At 38.3% G+C, this 14,256-nt stretch overlaps 1 protein-coding gene across 3 annotated transcripts in view; it reads right to left on the reverse strand.

Annotated features, from left to right (window-relative positions):
• The window catches only part of DIAPH3 (diaphanous related formin 3), a 506,099-nt gene that overhangs the window by 312,026 nt on the left and 179,817 nt on the right, over positions 1 to 14,256 (reverse strand). For all 3 annotated transcript variants that reach the window (XM_006927330.5, XM_045053868.1, XM_045053865.1), the window contains 2 exons: positions 10,814 to 11,122; positions 9,949 to 10,063 (listed from right to left, as the gene is read on the reverse strand). In XM_006927330.5, coding sequence (XP_006927392.4) covers positions 9,949 to 10,063; positions 10,814 to 11,122 — 424 coding nt within the window. The remainder of the gene's footprint in view (positions 1 to 9,948; positions 10,064 to 10,813; positions 11,123 to 14,256) is intronic.

Genomic DNA, 14,256 nt, shown 5'->3' on the forward strand with positions numbered 1-14,256 from the left:
GAGACAGAAAGGCTGGGACATTAGCATGATTAGCCAGGTGTACCCAATTTAATCACATGGTTCTTCAAGAACCTTTCCTAGCACAGGTCAGAGCCTGAGAAGGATGCAGTCAAGGAAACCAGTGAGAGATGGACCCTGAGGACTCCCCTCGCTGTGGCCAGCTGTGGAGACTGGAGGAAGGGGGCTACAAGCTGAAGAAAGTGGGCAGCTCTAGAAGCTGGAAAAGGCAAGGAAGGGACAGGTCCCCCCTAGGTCCCCAGAATGTAGCCCTGTTGGCACTTTGATTTTAGCACAGTGAGACCATGATGGACTTCCCACGGAAATGTAAAACAGTAAGTGTGCATTAAGTTGCCAAATTCCAGGAATTTGTTACAGCAGCAATAGAAAATTAATACAAAACTCCACTTGTGAGCATAATGATCCCTCCTGCCCTTGTTATAACTAAGCTATGCTGAAAATAGAAGGAAAGCTAAGAAAATGGAGAAGCTAATCCTGAGTCTGGACATCACTGGGATGCTGAATTGACCAAATCTAAGACAGCCAACCACCAGACTTCTGGTCGAAATCACTTTTAGCTGGGTACTGTTTCTTGCAGGCAAACTTCCTCACAGAGTCACCAGAAAAGATTAATTTATATACACTAATACAGCTTGTAAAATTCCAAGGTGATTCCAGTCTTAGATTTGGGGGATGTAAGTCATTCCAAAATAAATACTTCTCATTTCAGGAGTTTCACTCCCCCCACCCCCCATCAATTATTTGACAAGCTATGAGAAAAGCAGAAATACCAACATTCCTGTTTTAAATAAGTTACAAAGACATTTCTATGTGTTTCCTTAATTAGTCACCACTTCAGAAAACAAGAATTGGGCTAAACCACATGAAGTTCTTGATATGTCAAAATAGTAGAATTTCAACATTTGTATGTGGTTCACCTAAATAATTCTTTTAGCTTGCACCATACAGCACACACACACACACACACACACACACACACACGAAAACAACCCACTCCTGAAAAATTCTCACTCCTCTGAACCCTCTGCTAGCACTCTATGAAAATAAGAAAATTAACAGTTATCACCCTTCCTGCAAGCCCCAGGGAGAATTTAGCCATGAGCTTTAGTTGGCTCTTGTATTTGCCTATCAACGAAAGGTTCCCTACGCCTTAATGCATCCCAGTTCTGTAATTACATTAAGCCATACATAACATCCTCACTAATCTTTGAAACTGTAAATAACTGTCAAAAATAATCATGAATAATTAACAAGAACTAGTCAGATTTTATAAAGTACGGACTGAGTTTTTCAACTTTACTCTCAAGTCATTAGCTCAATGCTCAAAAACTGAATCACACCAAGTTAAAAGTTAAAGTTCTCAGTTTTTAAATTTCATAAAATCACAAATTGGCTCAGCTCCATTAATGACTTGTAAACTGAAAATAAAAACAAAAAAATCATGGAAAAACTCAGGAAAAAAAAATAAGAAAAAAGACAAACCAGTCTTCATTCCTGGTTCAACAGATCTCTCTTCTTCTCTAGGAACTTAATAAAGCATTTGACAGTTAAGACATACAAAAGATGAAAGAAATAGGATGTACAAAATCATCTATTACTATTTCTAAAACTGATGGCACAGATCAGTATTACAGAAATCTTCTTAAGTGGCTACTAACATAGGTCAGTTAACACAGCAGTTCAATGGTTTGAAAGGCTTCATTTGCAAGTGGGGCTAAAGCTGGCCAGCTCATATGCAAGATTCACACAAGGTACACAAAATTTTGCAAGTGGAAACAAGCCTGCATTCTCAAAATTTAAGTTCAGCTAACAATTCCTGAACGACGACAATGAGCCAGGCATTGCAAAAGATGCTTTAAAAACTTTATTATCTAATCCTCACAATAACCTTGTGAGATGGGTATCTTCTCCCCCATTTCATAAAGAACTACAGCTGCAAAAGCCGGGGTCACACGCTTGTGGGGGGTACTCCACGGTCCCTCTCCCCTCCTGTACACGCCACAGCATGGCGTTAGTATTTACAGCTCAAATACTTACAGAAGTGAATAGAGGGACCAAATGATGAAAGATGGTCTTAATAAAAAATGGCAAGTTTTTAAAGCCTTTAATATAAATTGTGGGATGAGGGTGAACTGCTGGGGGGCAGCAGTAAGGTGGCGGGAGATGAGAGGGAAATTATTTTAAATCAAAGAAGAGCACTTTAAATAAAACATAATAGGATTTCTTTTAATCAGAGAAGCAGCATGGCATAGCTCAGATCTGTATTCCATTCAGAGTGGCAGCTCCTTTTAGCTCAACTTCACATGAAGAGTGTAACTTTTTCTTACATATAACACATATACAATATTTGCCTTAGTTCCTCCACAGGATTGTTTTGGGGAACAAATAAAATGATAGGAGATAAACACAACTGCTAAAAAAACAAAACAAAACAAAAAGACATTGTCAACACTGTTGTTTTATTATTGTCTAATTAGGGGGTTTTGTACTTGTGCCAGATTCGACATATGCTTTTATTAACAAATGCATTTCAGTAGTCTGTTAAAAAAGTGGATCCAAAAACAGACGACCTAATGTTCCAGTCACAATAAAAAGGTATTCCTAGTTAAGTATCTCATGACAAATCATGTAGTGGCCCCTTGAATTAAAACAAAATAAAACTAAGCAAGCAAACAAAAATGTGCATATATGTGAACAGGCAGCAGTCAAGGCCAGGCCGAGGCTCCTGACCTTCGCCTCATGCCCAGCACTGCACAAGGCAGAAAGGCTACAGCAGGCTTCATAACCTTTGTTGCCATGGACCCCACCGGCAGTCAGAGGGATAGACAGCTTCTCAGAAAATTCTTAAGTGCAGAAAAGATAATACATAGGATTTCAGAGGAAGCAAATGATACTCAAATGCAGCTACCAAAATGCATTAAATACCAGTCTGTGACTAGCAAAATACATGCATGGCAGCCATGGACGTGCACTGCTAAGATCTCCCTTTAGGAAAAATGTCCCCCTCACTTGCAAGGAGTGCACGTGGCTGGTCAGGTCCAAGCTGTCACCACCCTCAGGATGCTCCTGAGTCCCAAGTCCAGGCCACCACACCATTCCTGGGCAGCTCCCAGCTGATAGCTGAGCACAGCAGGAGCGCTGGGCCTGGCTACCGGGGCCCATCCCAGGACTTCCCTAACAGATCCTCTGTTTCAGAGCTTCCCCCCGTCCCCCGCCCCCCCCACACACACACATTAGGGTGGCTGAGAATGTGTCCTATGACATCAGGGCCTGAGGTTCTTCCTACCCGGTCCTGCTTCCCCCACCTTGTACCTTTCACACGCGTTACCCACCGCACACCCCCTAAAAACGCCTGCACCCCAACAACTCAGCATCGGCTTTTGGAGGACCCAACTGACAAAATCCATTTCTTAATTAATGTCCTGAATAACAAGATCTAGCTGCAGGTCTCACAAACACCCAAATTTTGAAGTAGTGATGAGTTTCAGTGATATTTAACGTATCTGAAATAATTCTGATGGGATATAAAAAGTATACATAATCTTCACAGGTAGAAATGGTTTAGGTGCGTGTTTGTTGCCTATATTTATAAATGAAGGAAAAGCTAAATTTCAGTTACAGGTAAGTGAAAGTAACATTCTGCTTTGTTTTGTTTTTATTCACGTTCAAAGACCCAAGTTAATCCAAGTTAAGAACTCCTGGACTAGAGCGTGTCTGACTCAGAAATAGCCATCCTTTTAAGACACAGACAAGTACTTAGACGAGGGAGGGATGTGATACCAACGGTTTCTAACCTGGTGGGTTCCTCAGATGCCAAGACATGTGTGAATGCTTGAGTTAAATGCACAACATGGTACAAGTCCTAACCTGTGACTAAATGATTTAACCTTGAAGGACAAAACACACCCAGCTTTACCTAAACACAAATCTATAACTACCTCAAAACCTAACTTTAGAAATTCAAGATTAAAAAAGTTGTTTTCATAAAGGTTCTTTTTTGCCTGTTACAAAAGAAGTTACTATCTTCTTTATTTATTATCCAGCTTCCAGAGCATATAATCCAGAAAGAAGCCTCCTCCCTCTCCTAGGACTCTCCTACCATGACCCCACGCTCTTCTTGTGCTACAGGGATGGCATCATTGCAATACTAACTGCATGTGATCCTATTTCTTCTGAGCCTGGCAAGTGTATGTGAAGGTGGGCCTGAGGGACACTGAGGAGTGGGGCAGAGGGAGAGAAGAGGGTCAGTGACCAGCCAGGTGTATAAATATATTAAGATTCAAAGAGTGCATTCAGAAAGATGAGTCTCATTTATATTTTCTGGTGAATAATACTGCACGCTAATTATGAGTGGGAGCCTTGACGGCTGCTAGAACGTAATGCAGACAAGACAAAGAATAACTGCCTGAAATGGGGCAATGTACTTTGAACAACCACAGGGCAACAAGAGATTCCCTGGTAAACGGGAGTAAGAAGATACAGGAAACGAAAGAGAAATCCTGAGAGAGAAAAAAATGTGTGAGGACCATAAAACATCTTACAATGTTGTCAAGGGAGGACAGCTACAGGTGCACCACTGAAAACTCCAAGAATTAAAACACCAAAGTGACCTTGTAATCTACAGGGAACACAGTTTACCCCCATCTACCACTCGTCCAGGGACTCCTGGTGAATCCAAATGCTCCCCAGTATCATCCCTCTCTCCACTGTTAGAAGGAAAAGAAAGAGGGGGGAAAAGGGGAGAGGAGCTATGTTTACGGGCACTCCAACCCCTGCACACACGTCTAAGCTTCCTCCCTTTTTGTTTATAGCAGTTGTACAATATACAAGAAATGTGCCCAGTTACAGGGACTTTTAGAATTCCCATCACACCGTGCCAAAGATACATGGTATAACTAAGCATGTAACTGAAGCATTCTGGGACTTGAAAGTCGCCTGTAGCTCCAGGCTAATAAACAAACCTACTCTCTTCAGCCCTTTTCTCTAAGTTCTGTTTCTTTAAACCTTTCAGAATAAATTTCTGTTTCTTCCGCAACCCAACACAAAATACAAATAATTGGTAACAAAAAGATACTTTCTAAGGGTGAAACAAGACATTCCTGACAGGCCCTATCATTTCCTTAAGTCTTTAGTTCTTTTCAGATTCAGACACAGACAAGAACCAAAGGATAAATCCCTAGGGAAATATTTAATTCATCACTGATTTCCTCCTCCATCTTTCCAAACAAGTGTTTGTCAAATGTCTTTTCAGAAACCTTTAAGATATGGTGCATTCGTCATCTCTTTATTAACACACATTCATGAAAAACATTTCTCTACTATAAATTATATTATTCATCTTAATGTAGGTAGTTTAGGATTTTTTTAATACACTTTTTTTCAGACAGAGGAATAAATTGTGTTTCAAATACAAAACGACATCCTGAACACAGCCAAGTCCCTGAGATAATCCATGGTTTATCACTCCCTACCCCAATACTTTGTCCACTGAACTATGATGTCAGAAATCTTGGCTTGATTTGTTTGTAAGTACATAATCCATTAACTGTTTCCATATGCCATAACTGCTCAGTTGATAAATTATTTCTAAACCAGTTTATTGGCCCTATCTGGCAAATATGATGCACCTGTTCTAAAATGTGATTACTTCAGAAAGCTAACAATTGTGGAATCACATTTTTATGATAAATCAGTCTAAGTGAATTAGACTATTCATATACTTTCAGAAAAACCTTTAATCCCTATTAAGTTAACAGTTTGTGAATAATGAAAGTAATTAATATTAATTTTAGTTGATAAATCCAACACCAATAACCTGTTAGTATACTTTAATCCATTTTCCAACAGCCTGTAAAAATTAACCGGCAGATGCTTCCAATCTGGTAAAAAAATACACAGATCATTAGCATTATTTTGATGATACCAAATGTTCAATATATGAATATTGTGATTAAACCTCAAAGAGATATATAAACACTTTTCTTTTATAATCTTGTTAAGCCTTAACAGGAGCCCAAGACAGTAAAACATGGCAATCCTCCTTTCTGAATCAAAAATCAGCATCTGTTGTTCCACTCCTCATTCTTGTGCTTCAACTTGACTGAGAGCTTGATGGAGTTTCACTGGGGTTGAGAAAACAACACGTGGACGTGCACACAACTGCTTTCTCTCTACAGCGTCCCCAGTGCCAAACGCAAGGCCTAACATACAGTGCACACCCAATAAATATTGGCTGCCTTGAACAGTGACAGCCAAACACAGGAGAAAGGAATGAGGGAGAATGAGAAAAAGAAAAATACGGCCAGGAAAAATGCCTACATGTTATTTTCAGGAGAATTTAAAATATGGAAAGCTGAGATGTAACTCAAAACTTTAGACAGGTTAGAACTGAGAAAGGCAAGGAAACCAAAGCGATACTTGATAGCCAAATAAAGGAATCAAAGAAAAAAATGATACAACGGGATCAAGGAAACATACTGATTTCGTAGGAAGAGGCTGAGTTTCCTGTACTCCTTAAGACAGGACACGGGCACTTTCCTAATAAAGCAATGTCTAGACGTAACAGGGAAGTTAGTTTAAATACAAATTTAACTGGGAGGGAAAAAAAGATATAATAAAGAATAACATGAGTAAAGACGAAATATCCAAGCTCATGCCTAGAATATCTTGCTATGTCTACCAGCAAGTGGGGCAGGGTGGTATTCTGGGGACTTAGCATCGTTGGGCAGGAGAAAAATCTCAGCAGGGATGTGGTCATGATTTAAACAAGGTCACATGAAGACGGCCCAGCTCAGGAAGTGGTACAACCACAGGCGCTCCACTGGTATTGTTAGGCCCTCTTCCTTTTCCAACTTTCAGGGTATAAGACCACTAAAACCCAATCATCTTAACTTCAAAGTCAGTAAAACCCAAAGCAGTGTCTTCCATAAGGGGGGGCGGGGGAGACATAATAACAAAAAATACAGAGCATGTGATTAGAATAGGTAGAATTAGAGGGTAAATTATGAAATTCAGTTCCTTATTTTTCTTTCCACCTATTTCAAATGTTTAGGGGACACCAATGATTGGCCTTTACCATTTTAAATTCCTGGGATGGAACATCCACCTTTGTAATCAGAGAAATAGCTCTGGATTTTTTGTTTATGTAATAAATTTCTACCCCTCCTCCCCATTTCCCCCACCCCCATCTCTGGCAACCACCATTCTGTTCTATCTATGAGCATGGTTTGCTTTTTTCATTGTTTTGGATTCCACATATAAGAGAAATCATACAGTATTTGTCTTTCCCCACCTGATTTATTTCACTTAGCATAATGACCTAGAGGTCCATCCATATTGTCACAAAATGCCCTGGTTCTTAGACAAAAGAATTACTGCAATGAAAAACAGATACATTATTTCCCTAAAAACCCAGTAATGGGAATCCTGTGTCCTTCCCTTCCAAGTCCTGACAAGAACCAATGATGGAAAATCAACCAAGAGGCGATGCCTCTACCTCCCCCTGCTGGCTAGGGAGCAGAGAGTCACTGTATCGCCACCATGGACTGAATAATTCGTGACTAGGTTCAATTTTGAATTCCGCAGAAATTAAAAACTGGAGTTAAAGTAACCTTTGGAGTCATGGGAGAAAGGAGAAAGGCAGAAGTGAAGATTTGGACCTACTGCCTCAGTGGCCAGGCCACAAATAAAGAGACAAGGAGCAACGTGTCCACTCCAGCACCACCCCTTGGTCTCCGGTAAGCTTTTCAGATACCTTCCTCTTGCCTTCCTTTCTGATCTTCTCTACAAAGTATCTATAGGAAATCCTGCTTTTCTGAAAGCAGCAATTTTGTTTTCCAATAAAATACTTAACTACTGGTAATGCTAAAATGTATTCTTAAGGCTCCCTGAATAATGTTTTCCAGGAATTATTCTTTAAAATCCAGATCAAAAAATAGTCACCTTCACAGCTTGTTTCCTATTGGCATTGTGAAAGGTTGGCATTGCCCAGGATGACAACCTCGGGCATCCCCATCTTTTCTGATCACCATGGAGGTATCATCCACTGTCACAGAAGAAAGAAGGTAGCATTTGAGCTGAGACAAGAGAAGTCGTGGGCCTCTGCCAGTCTGTAAGTCAAATGAGAGACTCTGGACAGAGGGGACGGCACGTACAAAGGCAGAGACAGATAGAAGTACGGAATACTCAGACAAGGATCACCATTGCCTCACCTTAAACTTCATAACTAATACTTGATTGAGCAAATACATTGTTGTTTTTTTTCAACCTTGAATCTCAAGGCTAAAGTTAGATGACTTAAGAATTTTTTAAAGGTCCAATTATTTCATTTAGGGCTAACACTACAGCTAAATTAAAGACATGCTAACAAGTTTCCCTTTTGAGCCTCATTAATTAAGAAAGTAATCAGAGTAAAGAGGAAAAAAAAAGAGAGAGACAGTAGCTGGATGGCAGTATTACTTAAATAGCTTTAAGGTACCACCGTTTGTACCCTACTAGGAAAGCAAAGGGAAAACTAATCAATTCCAGATTATGAAATCTGAAATTCTGAAGTGTTTTACATGTAAATACACATTTTAACTGCCATATATTTTCCTTGATTGCCTGAAGAGTGTACTAATCTTATTCAAAGAAAATTTCCATTCTCCATAATCAAAAGGTAAAATTAAGATCTGCTTACTTCACAAGTTTTCCTAGGATAAGCTTGCTGAGAAAATTCCCCCTGTTTTCAAAGATCAAAATATATCATTTTTACTATTTTAGTCACGAACAGTGCCCAAAAATATCTGCTGAAGGCTTTGGATTTAGCACAAATTCTGGAAAGCCACCTTAATTTACAATTACCTTTTAGAGTTCTAACTTACTTTTTAGAAAGAGATTCTAATTTACAGTTATATTTTACTAAGCATTTCAAAGGAATGCAAATGATTTGGGGTGGGAGGGGTATCTGCCAAAATCCTTTCACTGCTGAGACTGTCAAGTTAAATCAGATATACAGCATATCGCCTAATACGTAGTAGGTATTTTAAGAAGTTAATTCTTCCCTGTATATAGCAACCCTTCCCATCTCCAGCTGGAGTAAAATCTCTCTTCTACAGCTCTCTGTGTTCAATGAGCCCAGGGTTGTAAGTGGCATAGGTCTATGGTGAAAAGGGTTCCTTCTTGAAAATTAAAATGTAATCACTGATCCAAGTAGCTTGTAACATAGACCTAAAATGTAAGCATTACATAACTTAAAAATTAACCTACTAGCTTAAGTCAATATCAACCCTGAAACATATACAGTAGAAACCCAATTTTCAGATAAGAACAATGTTTGAATAAAATGATTTAAAAATATTCATCATCATCACACCAAGCAGGTAAAAGCTATCACGAAACAATTCGGAAATGAACACTAATTGCTTTTAATAAAAAGTTCATATAACCTACTCATGTACTTCTATTTTAAGCTTTCAAGGTACTCTATAAATCTGGTATTTCTATCCCGTGTGACTCATACTAATTATTGTGACTGTCATAGTAATATTAAAGGGTGGTAAAGTGCTGGCTAGAAGAAGGCTCACATTCTGTTTGTTTTTCTATTTCCCATTGACTCAAAGGAATTCTCATGCCAAAGTTCTCTCTGAAAATATCCTCCTTTATGAAAACCCAATTAAGAACATCTTCAAAAAAGATATCATACCAAAAATTTGACAAGGTTATGTATTAACCACTTGCATTTTCAAGACTGCTTATCCTATACTCACAACAAAATTGGTATTTTAAAATTTTTTCCCATTAATTTATTTACCCACTAATGAAGTAAAAATATCACATATAGGACTCTTCAAACAATGCTCTGTAAAAGTTAATACAGAAAAAGTGGCAATGTTAACATATTAAAATAAGCATGATATCAAAATAAGCAAATAAGCATGATGTTCAACTTACCTTTTTGTTGGCAACAAAACGTATTCTCAAGTTTACAAAGCAAATCCACATTTTCATACTTATTTTCATTTGCTTTAATCCAGAAACAGTTTTCAGTCATTTCATGAGGTCTGATCTGCAATCAGAGAGATAGATTCATAAATAGTTGGGTGTTTCATCTGTCCCCGCACAATCACTACGTTCAGACCCAATGTCCCATAGCTGCCAGCAGATGTTTATGAAGTAATCCCTTAATATTTTTCCCCAAAGTGTGTGCAATAAAATACAAGTTCCTCCGGAAGCTAAGGTTTTATTAAAAAAAAAAAAAAAAGTTTCCACTATCAGATAGTTGATGGTTTGAAGCAGAGTGAAATAAAACTTGTTCTTTCTTAATTATACCTCTCAGGGTCTTGAATACGGCTCATGTTCACGGCAATAATTCAACTGCAGGATATATCACACATCATTTCCCAAGGTTATGTGACCATGAAACCATCTATCTCCAGGATTCAGGATTTCTGTGTCCTAATTACCAACTTTTGACAACATGTATTAATTTTTCCAATGGCTATCAACATAGATAAGTTCATACGAACACTAACTTATTTTTGTTCTTGTGAGAAACACCTCATGTTCAATGATGATAATGTTGAATTATCAGCTTAATCACAAACCAAATCCCATTGTAACAACCATCAACTCTCACCAAATTTCTAAACCAGAAAGCCTCAGTCAAGAGAAAAGGGCTTTGTTTCAATACTTTTATTTAATTCAAATAACGCTTATCTATTGAATGACACTCTGATTAGGATTTCCACTGGAAATTAAATATAAAGTTAAATTTTTATCTAGGCGACAGTATGTCTCTTCCATTTACTTGTTTTACCTTTAACCAATTCAATCTTCTCATGCTGGTTTCGGGCTTAAATTCTTTCTTTGGTTTTAACCCAAAAGGTAGGGTTGGTGGAGGAGGAGAGTTTCGCCCACTGAGAAATCCCAGGGGAGGCGGTGGAGGCACAGGACCACCAAAGGGCAAGGGCATTCCTGGAAGGGGAGGAGGGGGTGGGGGAGGAGGGGGAGGAGGCACTCCTCCACAGGAGGGCAAAGGCAGGGACGGAGCAAGTGCTGGGAGGCCGGATCCATTTTCTTCCGCCAGTGGCGAAGAGTTACTTGTATCGGCAGGCAAGGCACCAAACTAGAGGGGAAGGGAAAAAAAGAAAAGAAATATGACTAAAAACATCTACCAAACACGTCAAAGTACACTTGCCTCAAAAATTACTTTACACCAAAGACAATTCAGGATGAGCAATTTCACATGGCTTGACCTAAAAAAACACAATCCCAATAGTTTGTTTTTTTTTCTTTTTCCAATTCAAGAACTTAGCTTTTGTTTTCATAGAAGTGTAATTGCCAGAAATATTATTTCTTATTTTGGTAGTTATGGCCATCCAGGTGGAGATGTCCTGGGAGGAAATGGGTGTGTGGGTCTAGAAGATTTGAAACAGCAGTTTCTAGGTGATAGTTCAACTTACTGAGAATAGGTAAGTTCACCCAGAGTATGTACAGAGCATGTAGCATAAAGTCTATGTACAGAATTCTATGGAATACTGGCATTTAAACGAGAAGCAAAACAAGAAGAAGAAGACTCAGAGAGACTTAAATAGCATCGTCACATCACGCCTTTATCTTGAGGAAAAAAAATCAGAAATTCCTAAGGACGACCTGCAGGGCACATCATGATCCTTGTGAACTGGCCTTTCAAGTGGCTGTCATGTACAATTTCACATATTTGCCAACCAACCACATACCTCTCTCAGGGCCCTTGCACATGCAATCCCTTCTGCCTGGAACTTTCTTGGCATGTGGTTACCTCCTGTAGATCCTTTGAATCTTAGCTAGCAAGTCCTTTCCTCAGGAAAGCCTCATCTGACCACTCCTTTTACACAGATAGCACTTTGTGCTTCTCTTTGATTGCCATTATTATCAAAGAGTCAAATGCTTAAGAAATCATTAGCATTTATCTCACTGATACATTATAAGCTCCATGAGGGCAGTTACTAAGTCTGTATAATTTACTACTCTTTCCCAGCACTTAAGCAGCAGCTGGCAAATGACAGCCATTGAAGAAATACATACATGTTGGATGAATGAATTAAAGATAAGAGAAAAAAACAGACAAGCGCAGGTTCATGAATCACAGTGAAGTGAAGACAGTGAGGGAGGGGGCATAACGGGCTATTCTACAGTATCAAATGTCACAAAAAAGCAAAGCAAAATCAGGAGAGAAAAAGGGCAAAATGGGGCCACTGGTCACTTCTGGCCATATGTTTCAATGGCATGGTAAGAATATACACTTCTTGATTATTTTTTTTTTTATTTTTTTTTCAACGTTTTTTATTTATTTTTGGGACAGAGAGAGACAGAGCATGAACGGGGGAGGGGCAGAGAGAGAGGGAGACAGAATCGGAAACAGGCTCCAGGCTCCGAGCCATCAGCCCAGAGCCTGACGCGGGGCTCGAACCCACGGACCGCGAGATCGTGACCTGGCTGAAGTCGGACGCTTAACCGACTGCGCCACCCAGGCGCCCCATTTTTTGATTATTTTAAAGAAGATCTGAGTTAATGTTTTGTGATATGATTATTTTCCTATAATCACTGATTTCAATTCTCTCTCTCACACACACACACACACACACCTGCAAGGGGGGCATTTAATAAACATTAATAAATCATTTTAAAAGTTTTATGGCACAATTATAAAAAATAGATCATGTATTAAAGCCTAAAGTTGACACATGAGATCAGCACAAAGAAAAAAGTGTTATAAAATAAGTTGAAACCACAAATCAAAGAACATGTCTTAACAAAAACATTAATTATAAAGAAGAATCAATTCAGCATTATGCTGCATTGCCGTTAACATGGATAGTAGTGCCCTCTGAATGTTAAGGAGGTGTAGGTATTTTGTACTCACATTCAATATACATGTTATAGTTAACTATTAATGCCTTAAAGATATGGCTGCATTTCTCTTCTATATTAATTCCTTCGATGTAGCATGGTTGACTTAAATATATTGTTCATGAAGCCAGATTATCCTGTGATCAACCTGCTCACCATTATATCCCCAGCACCCGACAATACTTGGCTGTTACGTGAATAAAGGAATAAAATCACACAGAATATATTTTATTCAGACTCTTCATAATCAGTATAGCTTTGAGCAAAGCAAAGGATCTTAAGACAAATGATTAGATTTCATGAGAAATACACGACTAATCTCTCGGAAAAAGAAATACCCAGTTATTCTTCAGAAATTAACATGGCTGCCAATACTAAGTGTCTAAGCTGTTGGCTTGCTTCTGATAGCCATAAATAGTCACCTTGTCCACATTTTGAAAAAATATAGGAGATTGCTGGAGTTAATCTCATTTTAAAACAATTTATTACCATCTTAATATAAAACACAGGCAGCAGTAACATGTCCAAAGATGGCAGATATTTTCTTTTTGTATAAACAGGAATTCTTTAGATTGGATTTACAAGTAATCCTTAAACTAGAAGAAATGAAAAAGAAATATTTTTAAAATTCATATTGGCCCAGACAAGGAGAAACTGGACCTAAGAATCTCAGCCATGGTCTATAACTCAATCTGAAATGTAAAACACAATCAAATGTTACTTTTTAGTATGAGAGACAAGGAGCCACACAGGAAAGATGAAAAGTTTCAATAAATTGTACTTCCTTCTTAAACACTAAAGAAAGATCGTTGAGAGTGATTTTCTTACAGATAAGAGCTTTTTTTCCCCCTAAAATTGAACACTTAAGAGATAGCTATCTCTTAGGGTTTCTTCTTATAGCCTCCATAACAAAATTACCCACTAAGTATTTAAGAGAAAACAAAATAGCCAATAATATAGGAAATAGCATACCATATAGGAAATGGTACATCTGAGACTATTTCGATATAACCATAAATTAGGATGAAAAGAAAATAGCAAAACTATACTTACTACTCATCATCCTATATGTAAATCTGCATGAAGAAATTTAGCTATGAATATTCTACCTCCTTACTGTCATCCATTTAAAACATGCAGATGATGTATTTCTTGCTATCTAAATGTTTTATGTGTAGAGGGTGTATGTGAGCTATCTGCTTCATAATCCAGATTTGCTCTCTTTTTTGTCATGTTTTAAATCTGTTTACTTTTGGAAATTGAAAAATTATCAGAAAATGTTCTCATTCAGCTAGAGGTTATCTTTCACTGCAAGGTATCCATAGGCTGAAGGTTTTGAAAAATAAATAGCTTGAGCAATAATTTCCT

Source organism: Felis catus, chromosome A1 (genome assembly GCF_018350175.1).
Source record: "Felis catus isolate Fca126 chromosome A1, F.catus_Fca126_mat1.0, whole genome shotgun sequence".
Classification (NCBI taxonomy): Eukaryota; Metazoa; Chordata; class Mammalia; order Carnivora; family Felidae; genus Felis; species Felis catus.